General features: G+C 38.7%; 1 protein-coding gene across 8 annotated transcripts in view; it reads left to right on the top strand.

Moving 5' to 3' along the window:
- The window catches only part of MICU1 (mitochondrial calcium uptake 1), a 246,943-nt gene that overhangs the window by 169,534 nt on the left and 52,432 nt on the right, over positions 1-24,977 (top strand). For all 8 annotated transcript variants that reach the window (XM_042960435.1, XM_042960438.1, XM_042960433.1 and 5 more), the window contains one exon: positions 5,247-5,444. In XM_042960435.1, coding sequence (XP_042816369.1) covers positions 5,247-5,444 — 198 coding nt within the window. The remainder of the gene's footprint in view (positions 1-5,246; positions 5,445-24,977) is intronic.

The raw sequence follows: 24,977 nt of genomic DNA, 5'->3' as shown, positions 1-24,977 counted from the left end.
TTTCTTCATATGTCAAATAATTTTGGATCTTTGTCTAGATATTATGAATGACATGTTGTAGACTTTAGATTTTGCTATATTCATCTGGAGAAAGTTTTGTTTTAGCAGGTGATTAGCTCAACTAGAATATATATAAACTACCCTTCTTTGGGGAAGAAGGCTCCCCTTCTTTGGCTTTTTCCTTTTCAGGATTTCCCCCTCACTTTCCAATGGGTGTAGTTGCTCCAGATTCTGTCCTTGTGGATTTTAAAGCCAGAAAAACTGAGAGGACCAATCCTTCTGATGCAGACTGGGGACTTCCTTCACCTCTCAGAAGCAAAATTGCCATAACTTCTCTACTCTTATTATAGATACTGAACTCTAGATTTGAATTTAGAGCAAATGGTACTTATTTCTGGCATTGATGCTGATGTGCAAAATGACTTGGAGCAGTCGCTTCACTATCCCATTCGAGAAGGGAGTGCTAATTTGCTAATTTCGTCTAACGTGATGCCTTGATAACTGGCCTTCTTAAACTGTTACAACTAATAATATTGATCACAAGGAATCTTGATGTAAAAACTCTTTTAGACCAAAAACCACAAATTATAAGGTAGTTCATGAGTGAACGGCTCTCTTTAGAAGTTTCTCTGCTCATCTTATATATTTTACATTCTTGGAAATATAATAATTTATTAAGTTGAAAGTGCTCTAGACTTCCAAACATTCAAACTTTGCTCTGATTTCCCAGGGAAACAGGTGTTTTCTTAACAGTGTATTCATCAAGCTTGTAAAAAAAAAAAAAAAAAAAAAAGTTAAACAGAACCAGGAAAAAGACCTCACATATTTTAAAGTTAATGTTACATAAAGCAAACTAATAGCTATTATTACTCTTTGATTCATCTTTTTCCAAAAATCACTTTTTTTATGTATTTTTAAAAAACTTTTCATTTATTATTTTTTTTGTTTATTTTTGAGAGAGAGAGAGAACAGGCAGGCACGAGCAGGGAAGGGGCACAGAGAGAGGGAGACACAGAATCCAAAGCAGGCTCCAGGTTCTGAGCTGTCAGCACAGAGCCTGATACAGGGCTTGAACCCACAAACCATGAGATCATGATCTGACCCCCAAATTCAGATGCTCAACTGACTGAGCTACCCAGATGCCCTGTTTCCAGAAATCACTTTGATCATGCATAAATACATATTACTAAAAGGCATTGACCAACTGTTAAATACTAAATGTGAGTTTTCTCTGACTTTTGTATCACCACGGATCCTTTCTCTAACCCATTTCGTAACAGGTTGTAAAACAGAACTAACCTAGCAAAAGATAGCTAAAATAAAAAGCTTCATGGGGCACCTGGGTGGCTTAGTCGGTCAAGCATCTAACTCTTAATTTCAGCTCAGGTAATGATCTCACAGTTTGGTTCGTGAGATTGAGCCTCACTGTTAGTGTAAAGCCTGCTTGGAATTCATTCATTCTCTCTCTCTCTCTCTCTCTCTCTCTCTCTCTCTCTCTCTCTTTCTCTGCTTCTCCCTCGCTCATGCATGTGCACACACACACACACACACACACACACACACACACTGTCTCTCAAAATAAATAAATAAACTTAAAAACAAAAACCTCATAACTGTTTGGGCTCTATTCACCCAGTGCCATGACAGAAATGGGTTTTTTTAGTAGGAAAGTATGAGAAGTAATAACTCCTTTATGAGACAGAAGAAAAAGAATGAAATTTTATTTAAGAGATCATGTTTTAAATTTTTTTTATTTTCTCCACATCATATAACATATAGTAAGCATTCACATGACAAGTTGAATTGATGTTTGATTGATTCTCATGTTATACCCTTAACAAATTATCTAAATAAAAATATTTTAAGAAAAGATTTCCCAACTGAGAAATTCTGACAAAACATTCTGTCACCATGCCCCCACACAAAATCTAGTAATACATACTTTTTAAAAAAAATTTTTAAAGAATGCCTATTTTTAGTAATAGTTTACATATAATAACATAGTATTTAGACTATGCTATTATTAATCACTAATGAAAAGATGATATAGCAACAGCTAGTTAATTTTACCTAAAAACATTCCTTTTTCCCAGTCACTTACACACATTCTCAGCACCACACTTTTGAAGCCGATATACACAATTTCCACCACAGGAAGGATATAAGCTGCAATATTTATAGCCACAGGCAAAATGTAAATCATGGCAGGTCCTGATGCAGATTTTCAATTCTGGTTCACTGCTACTGAAAATTCTTCATTTCTTACAAGTAGGCAGATAAAGTGAATTGTGTATTGCCTTCAAGACAATGATGAAAAGTATTCTTTTCTTTTGAGAGAAAGAGTGTGTGCAGGGAAGGAGCAGATAGAGAATCCTAAGCAGGCTCCACACCCAGCACAGAGCCATATGTGGGGCTGACCATGAGATCTTGACCTAAGCCAGAATCAAGAGTCGGACGTTTAACCAACTGAGCCACCCAGGCCCCCTAAAAATGTTCCGGTTATCTTGGATTCAATTTAAAGTCTAAAAATCTTCAACCTAAACAATTGAAAAATCCATTGTATGGGAATGCAAGCTGGTGCAGCCACTCTGGAAAACAGTATGAAGGTTCCTCAAAAAATTAAAAATAGAACTACCCTACGACCCAGCAATTGCACTACTAGGTATTTATCCAAGGGATACAGGTGTGCTGTTTCCAAGGGACACATGCACCCCCATGTTTATAGCAACACTATCAATAATAGCCAAAGTATGGAAAGAGCCCAAATGTCCGTTGATGGATGAATGGATTAAGAAGATGTGGTATATATATACACACAATGTAGTATTACTCGGCAATCAAAAAGAATGAAACTACGTGGATGGAACTGGAGGGTGTTATGCTAAGTGAAATTAGTCAGTCAGAGAAAGACAAATATCATATGACTTCACTCATCTGAGGACTTTAAGAGACAAAACAGATGAACATAAGGGAAGGGAAACAAAAAAAATATAAAAATAGGGAGGGGGACAAAACAGAAGAGACTCATAAAAATGGAGAACAAACAGAGGGTTGCTGGAGGGGTTGTGGGAAGGGGGATGGGCTAAATGGGTAAAGAGCACTAAGGAATCTACTCCTGAAATCATTGTTGCACTATATGCTAACTAATTTGGATGTAAATTTTAAAAAATAAAAAATTAAATTAAAAAAATTTTTAATTTAATTTAAAAAAAACAAAAGAAAAATCCATTGTATACCTGTCTTTCAAATCTCCATGTGTATAAGAAACAAATGTCAGCTAATCTTTTTTTTTTAATTTTTTTTAACGTTTATTACTGAGAGAGAGAGAGAGAGAGAGACAGAGCATGCGCAGGGGAGTGGCAGAGAGAGGGGGAGACACAGAATCCGAAGCAGGCTCCAGGCTCCAGGCTCCCGAGCTGTCAGCACAGAGCCTGACGCGGGGCTCGAACTCACAAACTGTGAGATCGTGACCTGAGCTGAAGTCGGTCGCTCAACCAGCTGAGCCACCCAGGCGCCCCTGTCAGCTAATCTTATTACCATGATAAAACATGAACCCTGAAGAAACCATATCAATAGCATGTATGTTACTAACCTAGAGTTACAAGGAGACTTAGGGATAATATACTCTAACCGTGAACTTTTCCAATGAGAAAAGTTAAGGCCCAAAGAGTTTAAATAACCTGCATAAATTCTTTCTCACTGCAGAACAACAGAATCAGACCCCATGTCTCCTGACTCCTTGTCTAGTTATACTACTTCACTCTTTATAGAGCCACAGACTTAAATTTTCTTAAACCTTCTTTATGATCACACATAATAAATAAAATAAATGAGACATTTAACTAAGGCAAATCTGTTGTTACAACTCTTAAGTTTTTAAGTGTTCTGCTTTTCTAATTTGGCCATTTAAAAACCATCACCCATGGGGCGCCTGGGTGGCTCAGTCGGTTAAGCGGCCGACTTTGGCTCAGGTCATGATCTTGCGGTCCGTGAGTTCGAGCCCCACGTCGGGCTCTGTGCGGACAGCTTGGAGCCTGGAGCCTGTTTTGGATTCTGTGTCTCCCTCTCTCTGACCCTCCCCGTTCATGCTCTGTCTCTCTCTGTCTCAAAAATAAATAAACGTTAAAAAAAAAAAATTAAAAAAAAATAAAATAAAAATAAAAACCATCACCCACAAAGCTGTATGTATTGGTTATTTATATAACATACTTTTATTATTTATCTTTACATATCCCAATTTTAATTATTTTGAATTGTTGCTCTTTTAGCTTGTGAAGAGGTAGAAAAGAATGCAGGAACAAGTAAAAAAAAAAAAAGAAAGAAAGAAAAGAAAAAAACTATAACAATCATAGACTTGCTTCATAAGGCTCATTTATATAGTTAAGCCATGTTTGCTAGTTCCAGAAATTATTCTTTCTCAAAAAGCTCATTTAAAACTTCTCAAAGATTAAAAATTCTCCAGCTTTTCTCGAGGAATTATTTTCTATCAACTTTGTATTTCATTTATCATTCTAATAAATGTGTTCTCTCTCTTAGATGTCAGTATTTGCCCGTAGCTGTGCTGCCTTTTGTCATAACTGGAGAGTCAGTAGTGAGAAGCGTGAAGTTTTTAAAAGTCTCCTGAGATATGGACTGTATTACTGTGAAGTTAATGATTATTTTAGTATTGTGTGAGGGGTTTTGAGCCTCAAAAACAAATGCATACTCTTTTCTGAAGAGAGGTTTTTAAGAGCATCTCAATGATAAAGGTGTGAGGCGTATGTTTGAATCCTGGTTCTGCTCCTTGCCAGCTACTTGACCTTGAACAAGTTATTAAGCGTTAAGTATTATGTGCCTTGAATTCCTCATCTATAAAAAGAGGATAGTCACAAGACTTATAGGATTGTTGTGAGCATTAAAATACAATTGTAGCAGAGGGTAGACAAATCAATAGTTGGTTACTTTTTTAAAAAGTTTTTAAATTTTAGAGAGTGCATGGAAGCGAGGAAGAGGGGGCAGATGGAGGCGGGTAGAGGGAAAGAGATCTTTTTTTTTTTTTTAAGAGAGAAAATCTTAAGCAGGCTCTGTGCTCAACACGGAGCCCAAAGCAGGGCTTGATCCCACAACTCTGGGATCATGCCCTGAGATGAAATCAAGAGTCAGATACTCAGCCAACTGAACCACCCAGGTGCCCCATCTTGTTCTTACTTTTATATATTTTTCTACTTTGTAATGTTTTTCTGGATGGGGGTTTGCTTCTCTTTTAGGTTCAGAGCATCATTCGCTCCCAAACCAGTATGGGTATGCGTCACAGAGATCGTCCTACTACCGGCAACACCCTCAAGTCTGGCTTGTGTTCAGCCCTCACGACCTACTTCTTTGGAGCTGATCTTAAGGGAAAGCTGACAATCAAAAACTTCCTTGAATTTCAGCGTAAACTTCAGCATGATGTTCTGAAACTAGAGGTAGGTATCCCTGGACTTCAGGGGTCAGGGCACTGTCCCTCACATATGCACTTAGATCCTCTGGGCTGGGGAGGCCTGCACTATAGACATTCTTTCATTCTGTCTCCAGCTGTGAGAACTGATTGGTTTGAACCAGATAACAGTTGAGAAATATTATGTTCTGTGAAGAAGTCTTGGAGTGAGGTGGTTCTGGGACCAAAAGCCAAAACACTCTAAATTGAAAATCTTAGTTGTCTTTGGATACTCAGCTTGAGGAAGGAAAAATTCAGGGGCCAGAGCAGTGCTCACCCTGACCACGTATCCCGTTTTATGTTATTTTGTAGAAGGCACCAGAGGTGGAGGGGGGATAATAAGTAGATCTTTCTTTGAAAGTTTACCAAGGTAAAAACTGCTGGAAACACAAAATGTCAGAATAAAAATACAAGTGCTCGGAGCTGGAAAAATGTCATACGGTGTTTGGAGATTTACTTTTCCACTCACGGTTTAGACCATCATGCTATTCAGTTCCCAAAAACAATTCTATAAGGACATTACCTTTCTCTGTGTGTTTACTTATTGAATTAAGTGTATTTTGAGTTAATTGGCTACTAAGTCTATTCAATTCAAAATATTCATTAAGTGTCTCCTAATGCACTTTTTTGTGGAAAAACTGAAACCTCATTTCTTCAGATTTTTAAAAAATTCCCTTAGATGGTATTTCTCGACCTGTTTTTTTAAAAAACATGTTTAATATTCATTTGAAATTTGAACCATCAAACTACTCTGACTAAAAACACATTTAAGTATTGGAGAAAAACACCGCTTTGTTTTTAAACTATGTGTATTGCTTCTTCAGCTGCTCTTCCATTTTCCTCTAAGAGTCTGATAATGCTACTCCCACCTCTTACCCACTCAACTCAATTGACACAGTTTGAAAAATCATAGCCGAATTCCCAGTATTGATAAGAACACTGTCGAATGTTCATACTTTAAGAAAGAAGTGTAGATAATACTAAAAATCAGATCAAACCTTGAAATGTGCTTTGGTACTTGTTTTTTTTTTTAAATGATGTAATTGATATTCAAAGAATTTCCCTCATAAAAACAAAAACCTAATGGATCTGTACAATTCAGCCTGCTTGAGAACAGTTCTTGTCCCCTATAGTAAGTGGGAAGTGGTGTGTGTGTGTGTGTGTGTGTGTGTGTGTGTGTGTGTATACACACACACACATAGAGAGAGAGCAGGGGAAGCAAAACTTTACCGTCCTAGAGTCTCTGACTGGGGCTGACAATCAAATTGACATAGAGCAGATTAACAGGAGAAAAGCACATAGATTTTAACACACACCTGGGAACCCGCATAGGAAAATGAAAACCCAAAGAAGTGGCTAGGCTTAAGAGAGTTTATATACTGAACTGAACAAAGACAGGCAGCTTACCTTTATAAAGTTTGCACGATTATCACTAGAGAAGTGGAGTCACAGTTGAGAGTAATCCATATAAACAGATCATGTTTAAATAATTCTTAGCTTCCTTTAGTCTCCCCATATATTTTAGTTACTTTTCCATGGTTGCCTCTCTCCATTTCTTTCCTGCTGGTATATAGAGGACATCTTTCACATCATCTTTCAGGAGTCTGATAACTTTTGTGTATCAGACCTAGTACATTTTGGTATGTACTAGGATTCTAGGCATATGCCTTATTCCCCAGTATGCATGGTTTTCTTTGGAATGGTCTTCTTTGGAAATTTTATAACATAATCTGGGAATGTACATTACTTACCAATTATATAATTACAATTTAACATAAAGTATAGATCCATAAAATGCAGTTCGAGAATACAGGCAACAGTACTTTCAACAAACTTTAAACAACAGTTTGGGGTCATCAAGGGCACGAAGCAGGTGCCAGCCTGACCACAACCTAGCCTGACACTCATTCCTGGACACACAGGTCAGAGTCTCAAGAGACAGAGCATGGGGCTTTTGTCTGTCACTCTGAGAAGTTATAGAGCTGAAACCAAGCCCACTAACATTACCAGTGAGGTAGATTATCAATGTGGATCACCAATGAGGTAGAATGTTACAAAGCAGATGAGGGATTTCATACATGTATGCCTGCACACAGCCTACACCCAAATACAGACAAAAGGAGATCTAAAAGACAGTTGTATCTAAGATACTTATTGTGGAAGCTCTCTTGTATTTGATATTGACTTAGGATCGTCTATACATTTTGGTCTAAGACTATCAAGACTCTTCCTGTTTGCCAATCAGCAATTCCTCATGTAAGGGAATCAGTAGGCCCTTTTGTGAAAGAACCCAGCCTAACATGTAATAAATATTCTATAAATGTTTAGTAATCCTGAATCCATTCTTTCCATGTAATGGTATGAGTCCAGTGAATAAGTGCCTCCTTATCAATAACTCCCAGATTTAAAGTTTCACAAGTCAGTTTTTTGTCTTTCCAATTAGATTTGGGTTTTTTTTTTTTAATATGAAATTTATTGTCAGGTTGGTTTCCATACAACACCCAGTGCTCATCCCGACAGGTGCCCTCCTCTATTTGGGGTTTTTTTTCCCAATGTTTATTTGTTTTGAGAGAGAGAAAGAGAAAGAGAGTGCATGCAAGTAGGGAGAAGGGGTAAGAGAGAAGGAGAGAGAGAATCCCAAGCAGGCTCTGCACTGTCAGTGCAGAGCCCAGTGCGGGGCTGGATCCCACAAACTGTGAGATCATGAGCTGAGACAAAAATCAAGAGTCAGACACTCAACTGACTGAGCCACCCAGGTGCCCCTCCAGTTAGATTTGTAATTCTTTGAGAAAGTGTGAATAGAAGAAAGAACATACCTTTGGTGCTCTCATAATGAGACCTGAATTAAAATTTCGTTTCCACCGCTTTCTGGCTCTGTGACATTTATTGAGTGAGTGATTCTCTCTGAGCCTAGGCCCTCATTTGTCAAACAGGGCAATGGTTAAATGAGATCATGTTTCTTATGGGCTGAATTGTATTCCGCCAGAATTCTTATTTTGAAGCTCTTATCCCCAGTACCTCAGTATGTGACTGTATTTGGAAATAGGGTCCTTAAAGAGGTGATTAAGTTAAAATGAGGCCATTAGGGTGGACTCTAATGCAGTCCTACTGGTGTCTTTGTAAGAAGAGGAAATTTATTGACATGCAGACACCAGGGGTGCACATGCACCGAGGAACAACTACGTAAAGAAACAGCAAGAGGGTAGCCAACTATAAGCCAAGGAGAGAAGTCTCAGAGGAGACCTGTTCTGCCTGTACCTTGATCTTAGACTTGCAGCCGCCAGAATTGTGAGAAAGTAAATTTGCATTGTTTGTTTACCCAGCTGATGGTATTTTGGTAAGGCAGCCCCAGCAAACAGATACAGTGGTATGTGCCTGATACCAGCTGACCTGTACTATACCTTTAATAAGTATTCTTTCACCTTCTCTGCATATCCTCTGCCACTGCTGTGGCAGTTGGCGCATAGTAGGCATTTAAACAGGTCACCTCAAATGAATGACTGAAAAGTCCTGTGTTGAAATACTTTTCTGATAAAACTTCTGGAAAATGGAAGCAAAGTTTTGTTTTTATGAAACACTTTTAATATTACTTTTCAAAGTATGGGTAATTTCTCCCTTCACTGAATATGAAACATAATCTCATCATCATAGCCAAGAGGAAAATGGAAATGATTAATAGTAGCTTAACTTTCATATGGGTTTTTATAATTCCATCATTCTATTTACCTCTTCTAGTTTTATTTCATAACTTAACTTATTTACTTTAAAATTTCAGATCAAGGATATTTATTGTTCCACTTAGTTATTTCTATCTTTTTCTCACTACAGTAGCTTTGAGAGTGAAGAGAACACTATTTATCTGTCAAGTTTAATTTCCAGAGGGATCAGGGAAGAGGGGAAAGTCTATAACCATTCATTGAGTGCGTGCTATGAGCCATGTAGTTTATGTATATTACATGCCTTTATTTTATATTATTTTATTTTATTTTATTTTATTTTATTTTATTTTATTTTATTTTATTTTAATGTTTATTTATTTTTGAGAGAGAGGGATACGCAGAATCCAAAACAGGCTCCAGGCTCTGAGCTGTCGGCACAGAGCTCGACACAAGGCTCGAACCCACTACTGCGAGATCGTGACCTGAGCTGAAGTCAGATGCTTAACCAACTGAGCTGAGCCACTCAGGCGCCCCTATTTTATTTTATTTTATTTTATTTTATTTTATTTTATTTTATTTTATCTTATTTTTTAAACTTTTATTTATTAAATAGTCTCTACCCCCAACATTGAGCTTGAACTCATGACCAATTGCTGCATGCTCCATGGACTCCGTCAGCCAGGCACCCCTACATGGCCTTATTTTAAATCTTGCCGACCCTAGTATGTTTAGTGGTATTATATCCGTGTTACAGATGTAGAAATTGAAACTCAAAAAGATAAAAGTAACAGAGCAATTAAATAATACAGCCAGCACTCCAACTCAGTCTTTCAGACTGAACCATCTGTTCTTTATCTGGTTATTACTCGTTTTCATCTGAGGTGAGGTTTCTATGCCTGACTTATTTGGAACTCTAAAGAAAAACTAAATGTTCTGAATTTTAGGAACAGGAAAAGGCCATGTTTCTTGAATATATGGTCAACCTTTTTTAGCACCATTTTTTCCTAGTTCTTTGGCCCCTCAAATTGAGTCTTATGACTAAGAACACTGTTCTTTTGTGTTTATATTACCTAAACTAGCCATTTAGTTTCTTTTTATAACAATTATTAACTTGCTAGATTTTTTAAAAATGTTTTAATGCTCTTAATTCTGATCAGATTTGTTTTACTCTATCCTTATTTCTCTGTCTGGAAACTCAAAACACACGGGTTTGAAGGAATGACTTAAGAATACACAGTTGGTTTTTTCCAAAAATCTTTTTTGAAGTTATTAAAAAATTCCATCTAAGGCTATGAGGAACTATTGAGTTGAGTTCCTTAGAGACAGGTGCCAAGTCTAATTCCAATTAATATATTCATTGATTTCTTGAGGACTACAGTAAGTAGGATGTCAGTCAAAAATGAAAGGTAATAGAGAACTCTTTGAAAGAGTATAATTAATTTTAATTTGGGGGGAGGGGGAAAAGGAGCTGTCATTATGTCAAAGAAAAGCAAAAACTAATTTATTCAGGAAGAAAGAGGCCAACCCCAGAATATACAAGAAAACTGAAAAAGCATCATCTAATAGAATTCCAATCTGTAATCTTTTTGTATAAAGTTTTGGGGTTCACATGCTTATTGCATAACCAATCAGATTATTGCATTTTAAGAAGGCATGAGTGTCAATTATCTAAAGGCAAATTGTATACGGTTCAAAGGATAACAGTGACAGTCTTATATTCCCAGTCTTTAGGGAAAAAAAATATTGAAGTTAACAAATCCGTTCAGCCAGGAAGAAAATAAAAGGGGTACATAAAGAACAATGCTAATTGTTCCCATTTGTCAATAAAAGTAAAACAAAAAAAAAGAGTATTAAGTATTGAGAAACTTAAAAGAAAAAAATTATACCTATGGCTACATGATTAAAAGTGCCTAAGGAAATTCCAGATCACCTACCCTTTATATCATTAGGCTGACATCTTTGTACTCACCCATCTAAAGTGCTAAAGGAGAATTAAATCTGTCTTGCTCTGATGCAGAGGACCATATTAAGAGACAAACATCAGCTCTTTTCCTGGCCAAAAGATTTGCAGAAGACCCGAAGGCAAGAAGGCTTTCAATCAAACACTTTTTGGAACTAGAACACTCTTGGCAAAGCAGATTTCTTTTCATTCTAATACCAGTTTTGTTTTGTTTTCTTTCTTCTGGGAAACTGACTCTTATGTAAACTCAGAGATGAGAATTGACTCTTGATTTGATTAAATCTAAGAAATGAAATGAGATCTGTTCAATCGGGTTTCTTTTAATTTTATTCTTCAACTTTTGCCACTACAAAACAGAATGTGGATAATAATAAATCTATATTTCTTCTTCCATCCTTAGATGGTGAAAGCCTGAATTTTCCAGAAATCATTAAACGGGTTATTAAACAGTACTTGTCTCTTTTAGGCATTAATAACTTTAAGGAGCCAAGTATATGTTTAAAGGTTAAATATAAAAACCTATTGAGGTAACAATCCCCACTATAGAACAATTGTAACTTTCCTATTTGGGTTGCAATAAAAAAAAATTACTAGTTCATTTTTTCTGAAAAATTTAAAGTACTTAGCATGAATAAACTACTTTACCCTTATAACATTTTGAAGAGAAAAAAGCCATAACAGTACAGAATACTTTAATTTCTTGCTTCATGAGTGGGTGAAGGAGGAAGAGGGAGAATCTTAAGCAGGCCCCACGCCCAGTGTGGAGCCCGAAGTGGGGCTCAATCTCATGACAATGAGATCATGACCTGAGCCAAAATCAGCTTAACTGGCTGAGTCACCCAGGCTCCCCCCTTTTCTTATTTCTTAAATCCAGACATCTGTTTCTTTTATAAAAATAACACATTGGATTAGTAACATGATCCATCCAACCTACTAGTCTTACTTTGCCTGGGACACCAAGGGATGCATTAGGAAATAATCATTAATTTAAAAAAATAGAAATATATAAAAATAATAAAATGAAAATTTAATTGCCCTCAATAATTATTTAGAAGTCAGTCACCCATGACTTGATGTGAACACTTTTTAAAGCTAATTATATTTCTCTCTTACCATACATCATGAAGTAGGTCCAGTATCTTGCTCTGATGAGATCAAGTTAGCTCTTAGGGTGAATTAGTTTAACAGGGTAAAGATATGTAAAACCCAAAGCCAAACTCTGATTTAATTTCTTGCAGTTCCATTTATGCCCTGTAATTCAAGTTTGCTATCATTTGTCGATTATAGGTTCTCTGGCTGTAGAATCAGGCTGAAAATACTAACTATGGTAGAATGTGCATGGTGATACAAAGCTCTCTTGATGTTGTAAATGCAACCTTGATAATTATTCTGTAAAAAGTATATAAAACAGTGCTTTTTTGTTTCATATCTTTTGGAGAATGAAGGAAAAAGGGGTTTTTTTTAAGCTTATTTATTTTGAGAGAGACAGAGACAGCACAAGTGGAGGAGGGGCAACGAGAGAGGGAGAGAGAGAGAATCCCAAGCAGGCTCTGTGGTGCCAGATCCCATGAAGCTGCGAGATCATGACCTGAGCCAAAACCAATAGTCAGATGTTTAACCTACTGAGTCACCCAGGCGCCCCAAGGAAAAATTTTTAAGAGTGATACTTTGTTGCTTAAAATATATGATTCTAGGCATGATTTTTAAAAGGCATTAAGGAGCACCTGGGTGGCTCAGTCGGTTGAGCATCTGACTCTTGATTTCAGCTCAGGGCCTGATCTCAGGGTTGTGGGATGGAGAGCTCCAAGTCAGGCTCTGCACTGAATGTGGAGCCTGGTTAAGATTCTCTGCCCCTCTCCCTTGTGTGCTCTCTCTGGGGCACCTGAGTGGCTCAGTCAGGTAAGGGTCCAACTCTTGATTTTTGCTCAGGTTGTGATCTCATGGTTTGTGGGATCAAGCCCCATGTTGGACTCTGTGCTGACAGCATGGAGTCTGCTTGGGATGCTCTCTCTCCCTCTCTCTGCCTCTCTTTCTCTCTCTCTCAAAATAAATAAATGAACATTTAAAAAAAAAAAAGAAAAAGAAAGGCATTGATTGGCACTTCTGCATCTGACCTTTTGGATTAAAGTGCAGAAAACTGATATTTTTCTTTGATTTGCAGATAGCTTTGCAATTCCAAAGTCAATATGTTAGTGATACCTTTGCAATACTGGGGCGGTCTCAAAGATTTTCCTCTCATCGGTATCTTTAACTTTACATTCTAAGTTGATTTTAAACTGGGTACAAGACAAAAGGAGCTCAAATAAATCATGAAGATTTGATCTTTCTCCAGTGGAAATTGTTCCTCAATATATCATTCATATAGTCTTATCAGCCGTCTTTTAGTAGAACACAGGAGCTTTTCAGTTTATGAATAAGCTGTATACCAATGAACCAAAAGTTCATAGGTCAATTGTTTGGAATTCAGAACGCAGTGATACTTTTTTTAGTTTCACACACGCAGAACACTTACAATATTGTTGAATGCAATATAGTGAAATGAGAAGTAGTATGAAAGGAGTTGATTATGTGAACTCATAGTTCAGTGTTTCGTCTACACACACTCTTCTAGCCACAGCAGTCTTGGATGTAGACCTCTAGCAACATCAAGTGTTTTTTAACAAAAGTTTGTGGACATACTACGTAAAATCAAAATACTACATTTCTTGAGAGGTTATCATTGAGCCAGGCCCTACTCTGAGTTTTTTTATCTACATTATTCCATTTAATCTTCACAAAGCTATGAGGTTGGTATTATAATTACCCATACTTCACAATCAAGGAAACTGAGGCACAAAGAGATTAAGTAACTTGCCTGAGGAGGAGCTGAGATTTTATTCCCGGCAGTCTGCCTTTAGGGTCTGCTCTTATAACTTACACTAGCTTTCTGGGAGCTAGGCTAAATGCTCAAGATACTAAGATGAACAAAACATCGTTCTCCCCAGAAGCTTACAAAGGTGAGATGATTCTTGCACAGTGTTGTAAGTACAGTACCAGACATATTGATATGGTGCAATGGGAATATAAAAGGGAACATGTAAATCAGTCTGTGAGGAGTGCAAGAGACTGCTCAGGGAAGCTTTCCCAGAGAAGGCAATATTTGAGTCAGCTCTAACCAAAAATCCATTCTATCTAAGGAATAGGGTGGTTGATTTTTATTCGCACTTTGTTCTGGCTGTAGGATAAATGAGAAGAGGCAGGGGAGCACTGAGTTATCACTGGGACTGGAGCCAGGAAAGGGTGACAGAGAAAATGACCTTTCTTATCAAGTCTGTCCCAAACCAGCCTTAAATTAATGTGTCTCCAAGGTGTTCTCATGTTGGTGAAGGGACCGGAGGAGGTCCAGGTCCATGGAGATAATTAAGAAACAGAAGAAAAGCATAAGGCAGAATAAGAAAAGAGAGGCTTTCTCCAGATTTCTCCCAAGAGCTAGCTGGGCCTATAAGCAGATCAAATTTGACCTCTGACTCACACTCAGAATGAAGTTTGGGCTAAGTGATGTGTAGGGTCTCTGAGTAGATCTTTTCATTTTTCTCCTTCTAGCCATCTTCAGCTGAGGATGCCTTTCAGAATTATGGTCTTGGGGATTTGTGGACATTTTAAAATAAAGAATGAGGGCTTTAAAGAATGACAGTTGTACTAATGAGTGGAAAGAACCTCGTTTGTCCCCCCAACCCCGCCTTTTAACTAATTTGGCCTCAAATAACTCTAGGAGACCTTTTTTTTTTTTTTCCTTAGAGGAAAAGGAGAGTTTTTAAAAATAGCTGTAGCCTCTAGCCTGCCATACAGCGTTAGAGGAGTCTAGGGAGTCTAGACAATGTCTTAGGAACCAGAGCAAGCTTTGCAGTAATTTGTGAATAAATAATGCATTACAGCCTGTTGAATTCAGACTGCAAGCAAATGCCACTTTAGAGGGTCATATATATTACATCAAGTTATTATCCTCTGAATTTAGTTAACAGCATAGAAATGGCTTTTTCACAAGTCTCCTTCATTTCTCCTTTTTCCTATTACAATAGAATGCCTTTTCTCCCTCCCACCCACATTCTTATTTGTTTTATATCAAATCTCCCACATTAGCATGAATGATTTCTTTTATTAAAGCATCTTGAACTAATGAAATGTAAGCTACACCAATAATTTTTTTTAGCATTAATAAAAGCCTCTTCAAATAAAGTAATGCCAAAACATTTTTTTTAGGATGCCCCTTTTCTTTACCAGTCTTTCTTTGAGATCTGGTAGCCTATCTGCCTAGCAGAAAAATAAAGCCAATGTAACACTTAGTTTTTGTTTTTGTTTTCTTACTAATAACAGATTTAAATTATTGAGTCCTTAGGTATGTGCCAGGCATTTGTTAGGTAAAGAGCAGGTATAGACCCCAATTCCTGAATTTAAGGAGTTATAATCAGACTGGAAGTTAGACAGTTATTATACTCCGGGAAGAAAGCTATAATGATAGAAGCATGCACGGAATAGGTGCATGGTAAATATTTGTCAAAAGAATAATCAGTATACAGTTATGTCATTTGGATTTTTAAATTTTATCTCTTTGACCTTGGGAGGCTTAGTTTCTTCAGATGTACAGTTTGCAGTGATGTCCCTCACAGAGTTTTCAGGAAGACTCCCTGAGATGTGAAAGCACCGGGTATGGGGCACCTGGGGGCCTCAGTCGGTTAGGCATCCGACTCTTGGTTTTGGCTCAGGTCGCAATCTCATTGTTTGTGACTTCAGGCCCTGTGTCCGGCTCACGCTGGCAGTGCGGAGCCTGCTTGGGATTCTCTGCCCCACCCCACTCACATTCTCTGTCTCTCTCTCTCTCAAAAATAAACAAACGTTAAAAAAATAAAAATAAAAAGTACCCAGCACAATGCCTGACATCCATCCTGTGCTCGAAGAGAGTTTGTTCATGTGTTCATTCAATCACGGCTGCCCTGTTTCTTGTCTGGGTGCTTAGCATCAGACTGCTCCGCAGAGCACCTTCCCACAGACTGTTGGTATCCCCTGCATTTCTTCCATTATCAGCAGAGGAAGCGGGGCAAGAACCAGTGACCTGTGCTTCCTGACATCTCTGTCTAGTGGCCCATCTTGATATTCTTTGCAGAATCATAGCCTTCATTGTTTTAATGTTTATGTATTTTTAAGAGAGAGAGAGAGGGAGAACGAGTGGGGAAGAGGCAGAGAGAGAGGGAGACACAGAATCCGAAGCAGGCTCCAGGCTCCAAGCTGTCAGCACAGAGCCCAGTGTGGGGCTCGAACGCACAGACTGTGAGATCATGACCTGAGCCTAAGTCGGGCGCTTAAGCGACTGAGCCACCCAGGGGCACTGCATTTATTATTTTTTTAATGGTTATTTACTTTGAGAGGGAGAGAGCTCAAGCAGGAGAGGGACAGAGAGAGAGGGTGAGAGAACCCCAAGCAGGCTCTGTCTGTACTGTCAGTGCAAAGGGGTTCGACCCCACGAACCATGAGATCATGACCTGAGCTGAAACCAAGAGTAGGTCACTTAACCAACTGAGCCACCAGGCACCACAGCTTCATAGCCTTTAAAGTTTGAAAAGATTCCAGGCAATTGCCAACTTCACAGTCATTATGTTGATTAGATTTTTAATCCCAAATCAGTGATTCACAGTATATCCAACTAGAAAAATAAGTGAGGTGTATTGAATTCATTATGCTGGAAAATATTGCTCAGTGAGATGTTCGATATTTTTCAAATCTCTATGTAGAGACATTTATGGAGCATGATGCCAGAAATTAGGGAAGAAACTGAAGTAGTTTCCTTGAATACAGGATTAGTCATTTTTTTCTTTATTGGACATCATATACAGAATTATTTCTTTATCTCTGTCATCATTGCTAAGATATTAATGTACTGTGTTTTCTTTTTAGTATACAGATAGTTCTCATAGATTTTCTATACTATGAAATTTGGCAAAGTACAAACTGAGAAATTCTGGAAGCATCTCATTTGCTGTAGTGGAATTACCTTACCCATCTGGTAGCTTTTTTGTTGTAGTGATAATTGTTTTTTTTTCTCTCTCTCTCTCCCCTGCTCCTTCACTCCCTCCTTTTCTCCCTCTCTCTCCCCTCTCTATATAACAAAATGACATTCAGGACGAATTCATGTTATTAGGGCTAATTTTGTCACTCATGTCTGAGGTGATGTGTCTGATTCTGCGACCCCAGCTCTGATGTTGCTGATGCTGCTGGTAGAGATTCCTGCTCAAGCTCTAGTGGTTTTGCAAAGTAAGAAGATAGCTTCTAACCCCTTCTCTCCCAAAGTGGAGCATCATGACTGTATTAGTTACCTATTATTGCATAAGAAATTACCCCCAAACCTAGCAACTGAAGACAAATACTACTATATCACACAGTTGCTAAGGGACAGGAATCTAGGAGCAGCTTAGCTGGGTGGTTCTGGCCGTCTTTCATGAAGTGTGGTCACACTGTCACCAGAACTGCAGTACTCTAAAAGCCTGACTAAGCTAGAGGACCCTCTGCCAAACTCACCCACATGGCTGTGGGCAAAAGGCTTTAGTTCCTCATTCTGTGGATGTTTTCACAAGGCTCTCATGACATGGCGGCTGGCGTCTTGTACAGCAGGGGATCCGTGAGAGAGAAAGTGCAACCAAGATGCCTTTTATTACCCACTCTCAGGAGTGACATCACTTCTGCCATACTCTTTTGGCCATATAGACCCATCCTAGACCACTGTGGGAGGAGCCTAGACAAGAGTATGAATATCAGGAGATGGGGCACACAGGGAGACATCCTTATACAGGCTACCACATGTATAATCTCACCACCTGCTCCAGAATGTGAGGCTGGCCTCCAGAGGGCTGTGTTAAGAACAGTTCCAGTAACATGCCGTCAACAGCAGTGCTGTCTCATGGACCCAAGTGCCATTGCTCCCTTTCCCAGCAGTTGGCTCATTGCATAGGCTCTCTCACCAGTTTATCTTTCTGCCCTGTGGTGATTTTAGTTTCACAGGTCTTACTGCCTTTCTGTACCACTTGGCACTGCTCAGGGTCACCACAGTCCTCCCCATGTTTCATGAACTTTGGATCGAGTGAACAAAGTGGCAGCCCCATTCCCTTCCCTCCCATGAGACACTTGCTTCCTGGGAGTATTCAAGCGTTGTATGTTAGTAGTTTCTCTCTGCTTCCCCAGACACCCAGCCACATGTTCTTGTGATCCAGGATATGCAAATGCTTGCCATATTCTTATCCCGGGCCCTGCCATCTCCAGAGAGATGTGCCTACTATGTAGCTTTTGAATTGATGAGGAAGGCTCCTCTAAAAATTTTTTTTAATGTTTATTTATTTTTTGAGAGAGAGAGAGAGAGAGAGAGAGAAGAGCCGGGGAGGAGCAGAGAGACAGGGAGACACAGAATCTGAAGCAGGCTCCAGGCTCTGAGCTGTCAGCACAGAGTCCGACGCGGGGCTCAAACCCACGAACCACAAGATCATGACCTGAGCCAAAATCAATGCTTAACTAGCTGAGCCACCCAGGTGCCCCTGAGGAAGTTTCCTCTAAATCCTCAGGATTCAGTTTCTTTCTTTCTTTCTTTCTTTCTTTTTCTTTCTTTCTTTCTTTCTTTCTTTCTTTCTTTCTTCTTTCTCTCTTTCTTTCTTTCTCAAGGAATGGGGTTTAGTCCCTTTTATGCTGTGAACCATGGTTTATTGCTCCCATTAGTGACACAAGTATTGGACATTTAAAATAAATCTCACTTCACAGCCAAAACATTATGATGTGTAGTGTCCATGCTTGTGAATTTATTCCCTCAGTTTAAGGAAAATGTCTATAAAAATCACTTTGTAATCCAGTATCCATTATGAGAGTATTTTATAATTTTTTTCCATGATATTTTATAATCAACTTGGGAAATTCCCACTGTGACACAATGGTAGTGTGTTCAAAACCTAACAAGTTACTTTTATACTCAAGATTTAAGGAATTTTGCTCTCATGATGCATAGAATATGATACATATAAAAACACTTAAATAATGTATCACTTAGTGTTAGCCTTCTGGGTATCTGAAAATTTTCATTTCTTAAGTCTAATGAACTTTGAACTTTTTTTTTCATTTTTTTTAATGTTTATTTCTTTTTGAGAGACAAGAGACAAGCATGAGCAGGGGAGGGTCAGAGAGAGAGAGAGACACCGAATCCAAAGCAGTCTCCAGGCTCTGAGCTCAGCATGCGGGGCTCGAACCCACAAACCATGAGCTCATGACTTGAGCTGAAGTCAGACACTCAACCGACTGAGCCACCCAAGTGCCCCTGAACTTTTAAAGTAGAAAGTAGCTACTCTTTGGTTATCCTTTTACATAATTTCTAATTATTCACTTAGGTATAAACTCTCATTTTACCCATCTGTGATATTAACTAAAGAAATGAGAACAAACCTTGCTGCCCACCGGAAATTCCTCTGTCACCTTAAATTGAACTAGACTTTTCCGAGAGAACTCCTAGCATCTCTTATTAAGTAAATGGGTGTGTGAGGTTAAATTTGGATCTAAAATAATGACTGGGATTTTTGTAATGCTCGGGAAATTATAGTGGTTGGTTTACTGATTTTATCTCAATCTGATTTTCAAGAGCCTATGTGGTATTTTTTTTTCCTGTGGATTTGAATTAAGTTTTATAGTTCACTTTAAATATATATCTTTATGCTCTGACAGGGTTATGATAGCCGGGGGAGCAATCTCTTTGGTTTTCCTCACTGGTGAGTATGTATAACCTCAAATGTGATGTTAATGTGGTTTTACATTCAATTTCTGCCCAGGAAAAATAATAAATTGTGGAGGTGGTTGATCCAGTGAGTATACTAAGTCCATTTATTTGAACACGCAATCATCAACACACCAAAGCTAATCAGATTTTAAACACACTTTGTCAACTGTGCCCGGGAGCCTACTGTCCTAGTGAAACATAATTAATTTCAAACTGGCATAATGGGCATAGCTTTCCAGGCCCTTATAAACCTGCTAGATAGAGGTCATCCAAAATGACTCACCTTCTCACTCAGGGTTTTCAGTAGTCAACACGTCCATCTGCCAGAGGGCTCAATAAGGCAGATCCTCAGAGCAGAGGAAGAGTTATATGATCTTGATAAATGAATACCATTAGGCTATAATTAGTATATGTCAAGCCCTAGTTACTAGATAGCTTCAAATATTTGAGATACCTGCCTCTCTCTGCCAGTATTTGCTGGTAAATATGTGACAGAACGATGTGCAATTTTTCTGATGTTACCGTGGTGGCATAATTTTAGTGTATTCAGTGGTTGGCTCTGATCTAAAATACCAATTAACTTCCTCTCTGCCTCCATACTAAAAACAGTGCGGTAATCTTAACCTCATGTGTATGTGGCAGTCTTCTCTAGTATTGTAAAGCCGTGGACAGCATGTATCCTCCCTAGATAATTTGGGGCTTATTGTTGCCACCCAGCTACATGATGGCCAGAGGCGAAAAGGTAGGTATCTGAACTCTGTTAAAGGGATAGAATTGAGAATGACCAGCTGATATTTGTATCTTTGTCTTCTGTGTTACATCTGGCTTCTCAAGTTAAATACCCTTGAAAGTATGGGATCTCTGCTGTCTTTGGGAGCTACAGGAGATTATAAGACCAGCTTCTTTAATAGTCACCACTGCACCTATTACCTTGCATTGGCCATTCACACTGATATATCAGGTGTTCCAAAAATCTAATAGGACCCCAAGAAGGAAAGATATTCAAAATAATTTAAAGATTTAAGGGAGTATAATATCAAACATAAAAATATTCTGCTAGCACCAGCAAGAGAAAGACCTGCCAGACAGAAATGAGGAGTCATCTGACTTTACTTCAGTAAAGGCTTAGGGTTAGCAGTAAGAAAACCAAGCAACCATAGGCTTTGCACATAGCAAGAGTCACATACAGAAAACTGTGGGGCTGGGTGTTGGGGGGGGTGGTTGCCTGGGTGCCTAGGTCGGTTGGGCATCTGACTCTTGATTTTGGCTCAGGTCATGATCTTTCGGTCATCCCCGAGTAAGGCTCTACACTGACATTGCAGAGCCTGCTTGGGATTCTCTCTCTCAGTCTCTGTCTCTGTCTCTCTGTCTCTCTCTCTCTCTCTGCCCCTTCCCCTCCCCCACTTGTACATGTGTGGGTTCTCTCTCTGTCTCTCTCTTTCTCTCTTTTTCTCAATCAAAAATAAATAAACTTTTAGGGGCGCCTGGGTGGCTCAGTCGGTTAGGCGTCCGACTTCGGCTCAGGTCGTGATCTCGCAGTCCGTGAGTTCGAGCCCCGCGTCAGGCTCTGTGCTGACAGCTCAGAGCCTGGAGCCTGTTTCAGATTCTGTGTCTCCCTCTCTCTGACCCTCCCCCATTCATGCTCTGTCTCTCTCTGTCTCAAAAATAAACGTTTAAAAAATAAATAAATAAATAAACTTTTAAAAAAGAAAAATGTTTATGAAGCAGAAAAGAACCTAATTAGGCACAGATTTCTCCATCACACCCATTCCCACAATCACTCTTGGTAACATCATCTCCTCCAACCACTTCTGTCCGTCTCCACTACCATTCTAGCCCAAACTATAGTCATCTTTTGCCTGGATTACTTCAGTTGCCTCCTAACTAGTCTTACTATAGGCACTCTTGGCTTGCTTATCATTCTTAGAATAAATACTTAAACCCATACCTATAGGCTGTCTATAATTTGGCCTCTGCTGCTGCCTCCTCCAAATCCATCTCGTACCAATCAGTCTTCCACCTAAGGGCTTTTGCACTACTGTTGATTTGCCTGGGACACTCTCTCCCCCCTTTCCTTCACCTAGTTACCTCTTTCCTATTCCTCAGAGCTCAGTTAAACCCCACTCAGTTCTCAATCAAAGGAAGTCCTGTGTTTCACCACCTTCCAAACCCAAATTAGACCACATTTTTATATTAGATGTTGGCAAAGCACCCTGTACTTTTTTTCTTTAGATCACTTGATTAAATAGTCACCTGATCATTAAATACCTGTCCCCAAACACTACTTGAAAACTTCTGAGAGAGAATATTAGGCTCATAATTATTTCCTTAGTGCCTGGTATGATACCTGACACAAACGAGATGCTCAGGAAATAGTGTTAAATTAGTAAATATTTCATCAGATGTGGACAACACCAGCCTAATAAAGGCACACATACACATGCATATACCCTTCCTGTCTCTCTCAATGGCATCATTATGGGTTAGTGTATCAGGTCCCTCTTGGGGTATCTACTCAAATTTCAACAATTCCTTCTTCTCCAGGATTTGTTCCATGCTACTTCTCAAACACAGGTGTGGGCTCCTGGAAGCCATTTTTGTACTTTGTGCCTTCCCCCTTGTTTCCCCTCGTATCACCCATCGCTCCCCCTGCCCCAGGTAATTGGATCAGGAGTGGCTGCCCAACCCAGGTTGGACCAGCCAGAATTTCTCCATAGGAAATTTGAAATTGGGATTAGGGACAATTGGTCTCTTTTTTTGGTAGTTGAACCATAGCACGTTCTCCAGAACTCCAGGGTAATAGTCTCTGCCCACTGTGTAGACCCATGAAGCACAGAGAAGGGCTAACCTAAAGCAGAAACTGAAGCAGCTGCACAGAAATGAGGGCCAGCTTTCTAGTCCTGGCTTTCAGTCCTTTCCCATCTGTGAGCTGCCTTGGTCTCTTGGGGTTCCTAAATTTCTTTTTTGCTAAAGGTAGCTTGAGTTGGTTTCCATTATTTGCAACAAAAAGAAGCCTTAATACAACTAGAAAAGCCAAAACAATGACCCCCAAACATGCCCAGACTTAATGGAAGAAGACTCTGTGGTCACTGAGCTCATATAGGAAATGAATGAACTTCAGATGACCTCCAGGTGCCTTATAGGGTATCACCGTTTGTTCAGATTATTCTGATTCCCTGCCATGTTGAAGAACCTTATGCTTAAGCATGAAACATTCCTAATTAGCTCTTTTTAAAAACGTAAGAGGCTACCACATAATTGAAAAGTATCTTCTATGTCTCTTAAGTTGCTTTAAAAAAACAAAGCAAGATGAAAAACTAGCATTTAAGAAAGACAATCTTAATTAGCTTGGTGACTTAAAAAACAAAAAACAAAGAGCTTCAGCGCTGAGGGATTTAACACATAATCTCACTTGATAGTTTCTCTGTGGTACTCTAAAACATGTAATTGGCCAGCCGGGGACAGCTGAACATATTGTTAACCTAGAAAATAAAAGAAATAGCAAGTTCACTTTCTGTTTTTCATCATTGTCATCATCAAAGAACTTAATGGCTTTCTTTCATTTTCTAATTCTCCCAGAGGAAACCTGTTTTCTTTCTTTCCTTCTTTCTTTTACGAAAGGAGTATGATACTGATGTAGTCTGGCCTAACGCTTTGCCTGTGATTGGATTCACTGTTTCATCTGACTTTCTGTTTAAAGCTTCGGTGAGCTACCTATTTGTGAGTTTCAGTCTCCTATCTTCCTTACATTTGTCTTCTTATGCTTGTCACTCAATTTGACCTGAATTCCAACTTCTGTATATTGTATTTCACTCTCTGGCTCTCCATTTTCTGTTCTAAAAAATTGACACTTTCCAACATCATTTTTAGTTTCTTGGAATATATTAACCAGTTCCATAGAACCTAATGAGTATGAACTCATTGCCTACGCAGTGGCTTTCTGAATGGTCAGAAGTAAAATGAGTGATAAGATTAAGCCCACCAAAAAGGGATAAGTCGTTTCAAGTGAGATAAACTGAGATAGGAGGTCTGGAGACCAAAGAATGGAATGTGTTTCTAATTTTACAGGTAATGCCCTCAAATTATGGTCTTTTAGTGTTTCTGAATAAGGTAAAAAATTGAGAATGTGCAATTTAATATTTAGCTCAGTGCATATGGGTAAAAATAGGTATAACCTTAACACTTTTATTGTTTTCGTGTAGTGGACCTCTGTTTCTCTCAGTTAAACTATATACTTTTGTAGAACATAGAGTCACTATGATGGATTCCATGAATACAGTCTTCTTTCTAACTCAGCCACACTGATTTTTTCATATCTTGCTTCTGTGACACCGTTCTTGTAGAAAACACCAACTAATAACTATTTACGATGCTGTGTCCTCCCGAGTATAAACTGGCAGTGTAACTTATAATTACCTGTTTTATTTTTTTCATATTTATTAGGAATATGTATACTTATGTGATCTTAAAATCAGCCTCTAGTCTGGGCTCATTAATTTGTGGAAACAATATTATGCAATTTTATCATGGCTGTAACCATGCCAGTAATACACATCCATGTGAAGTAATTTTAAAACCCACCAGACTATGTTGTGGTCTTGACCTTGTCCCACTGCCCTTCCAATCTCAGACTCCTCTTATGTAAATGGAGATTATAGCCATTACACCTCTTTCAAGGGTAAATATGAGACTCAAGAGAATGAATAGGAAGCATTTTGTACATTATTATCCCTCAGTCCATTTGTTTGTATTCTGTATGTACTAACTACAGGGCTTACAATTTATTCTTATGGCTCCTATATCCATAAATTTTTGCATAAGTCCAGTTTTTATGGAGAAAGAGTTTATCATTTAACTTTCCATGTTCTAAGCATGTTTCCACTCCTGCCTCTTTTCCTCCTTATAAACATGCAAAATGCGCATGTGATGAGTAGAAAGCAGAGTTAAGAGAATTACTAAGTTGTTTTTCTTTACTTTCTCATTTTTTTTCCTGTATTGTCTCTGTAGAGAACAGAAATTTTGTTTCTCTTTAAACAGGGCTTAGGGGTGCCTGGGTGGCTGAGTCAGTTGAGCATCGGTCTCTTGATTTCTGCTCTGGTCATGATCTCACAATTCATGGAGTCGAGC

This window comes from Panthera tigris, chromosome D2 (genome assembly GCF_018350195.1).
Source record: "Panthera tigris isolate Pti1 chromosome D2, P.tigris_Pti1_mat1.1, whole genome shotgun sequence".
NCBI classification, from domain to species: domain Eukaryota; kingdom Metazoa; phylum Chordata; class Mammalia; order Carnivora; family Felidae; genus Panthera; species Panthera tigris.
The sequence above is the reverse complement of the archived record's forward strand: the minus strand, read 5'-3'. Positions and strand labels throughout refer to the sequence as shown.